Genomic DNA, 1109 nt, shown 5'->3' on the forward strand with positions numbered 1-1109 from the left:
CACAGCACAGCAGGACTGTCCACGAGTCACAACTCACCGGAAGTTCCCTCCGGTAGCAAGCGGGAGGCAAATCAAACCACAAGCCTACTCGCAAGACTCTAGCGCAAGACTTCCGCTGCTTTACAAGCCTTCGATTAACCGAGCAGAATCCAGCCCTACTTCTCATACATTCGCACGCATGACAAACTCGTATACATGTTATGTTAACGTCAGGAATCGCCGATATTCGGTTCTTATCGTCAAGTGACCTACTTGTAAGGCCTTGAACTTGAACGTATTCACAAAGCGTGCGTAGTACAGTGTATACATGTACAGATCTACTCAACATAATAATATACTTGTTGACAACCGATGACCTTAAGGCATGGCTTTCAAAACTAAAGTCGCATATATAACCAAAGGCCTCAGAACTAACCGTATCAAAATAACAAGACTAAAATCTTTTACACTTAGCTTTTCAAATGTGTCTACTTGCCTCCTATTCTCTCCGTCTGTAATCACGTGTAGATCTATACAAGATGCTGGTGTAGATGTATTAGCCAAGAGATCTGATGCAAATAGTATATTCTAGATGCATTCTGGATACGATGCAGATATATTCTAGATCTGATGTAGATATATTCTAGATGCATTCCAAATCTGTTTTGGAGAGAAAGCATTCTACTTCTATACCTAATGTAGATGTTTTCTAGATCTTTCATCATGTCTTTTGCCAAGCCAGGATCACCATTTTAGTTAAGAGCAGCGCATCGACACATACAATGACATATATTTATTGATGTCGGTGACAGGCAAAACGACGGGCAGAAACAAAAGAGAGAGTGGTAAAGAGGTAAAGAACCACCAGAGACATATTCAGCCGCACCCCCCCCAAAGGAATCGAATTCATATCTTCAGCGAGTGACCGCAAGGCGCCTCATCTCAACACCATAGACAAAGGGAATCATTGCTATAGATGCCGGTCGAAACCATAGCATGGGCTCAGGATCGCATTTATTTTCATTTTTTTAAGTCAAAAAGGCGGTCGTAACCAGTACTCACTTTTCCGGGTTCTTGACTTCCTCGGCCAGAATAGTGATGATCTGCCTGGGAGGGGTTGAGGAGGGGGG

At 43.0% G+C, this 1109-nt stretch overlaps 1 protein-coding gene across 1 annotated transcript in view; it reads right to left on the bottom strand.

Annotated features, from left to right (window-relative positions):
* Positions 1-1109, bottom strand: part of LOC101861357 (cystine/glutamate transporter) — a 39913-nt gene that overhangs the window by 18622 nt on the left and 20182 nt on the right. Inside the window, exon 5 of the mRNA XM_005096393.3 lies at positions 1042-1086. Within this exon, the coding sequence (XP_005096450.1) occupies positions 1042-1086 (45 nt within the window). The remainder of the gene's footprint in view (positions 1-1041; positions 1087-1109) is intronic.

The sequence above is a fragment of the Aplysia californica genome, unplaced genomic scaffold, assembly GCF_000002075.1.
Source record: "Aplysia californica isolate F4 #8 unplaced genomic scaffold, AplCal3.0 scaffold00128, whole genome shotgun sequence".
NCBI lineage: Eukaryota > Metazoa > Mollusca > Gastropoda > Aplysiida > Aplysiidae > Aplysia > Aplysia californica.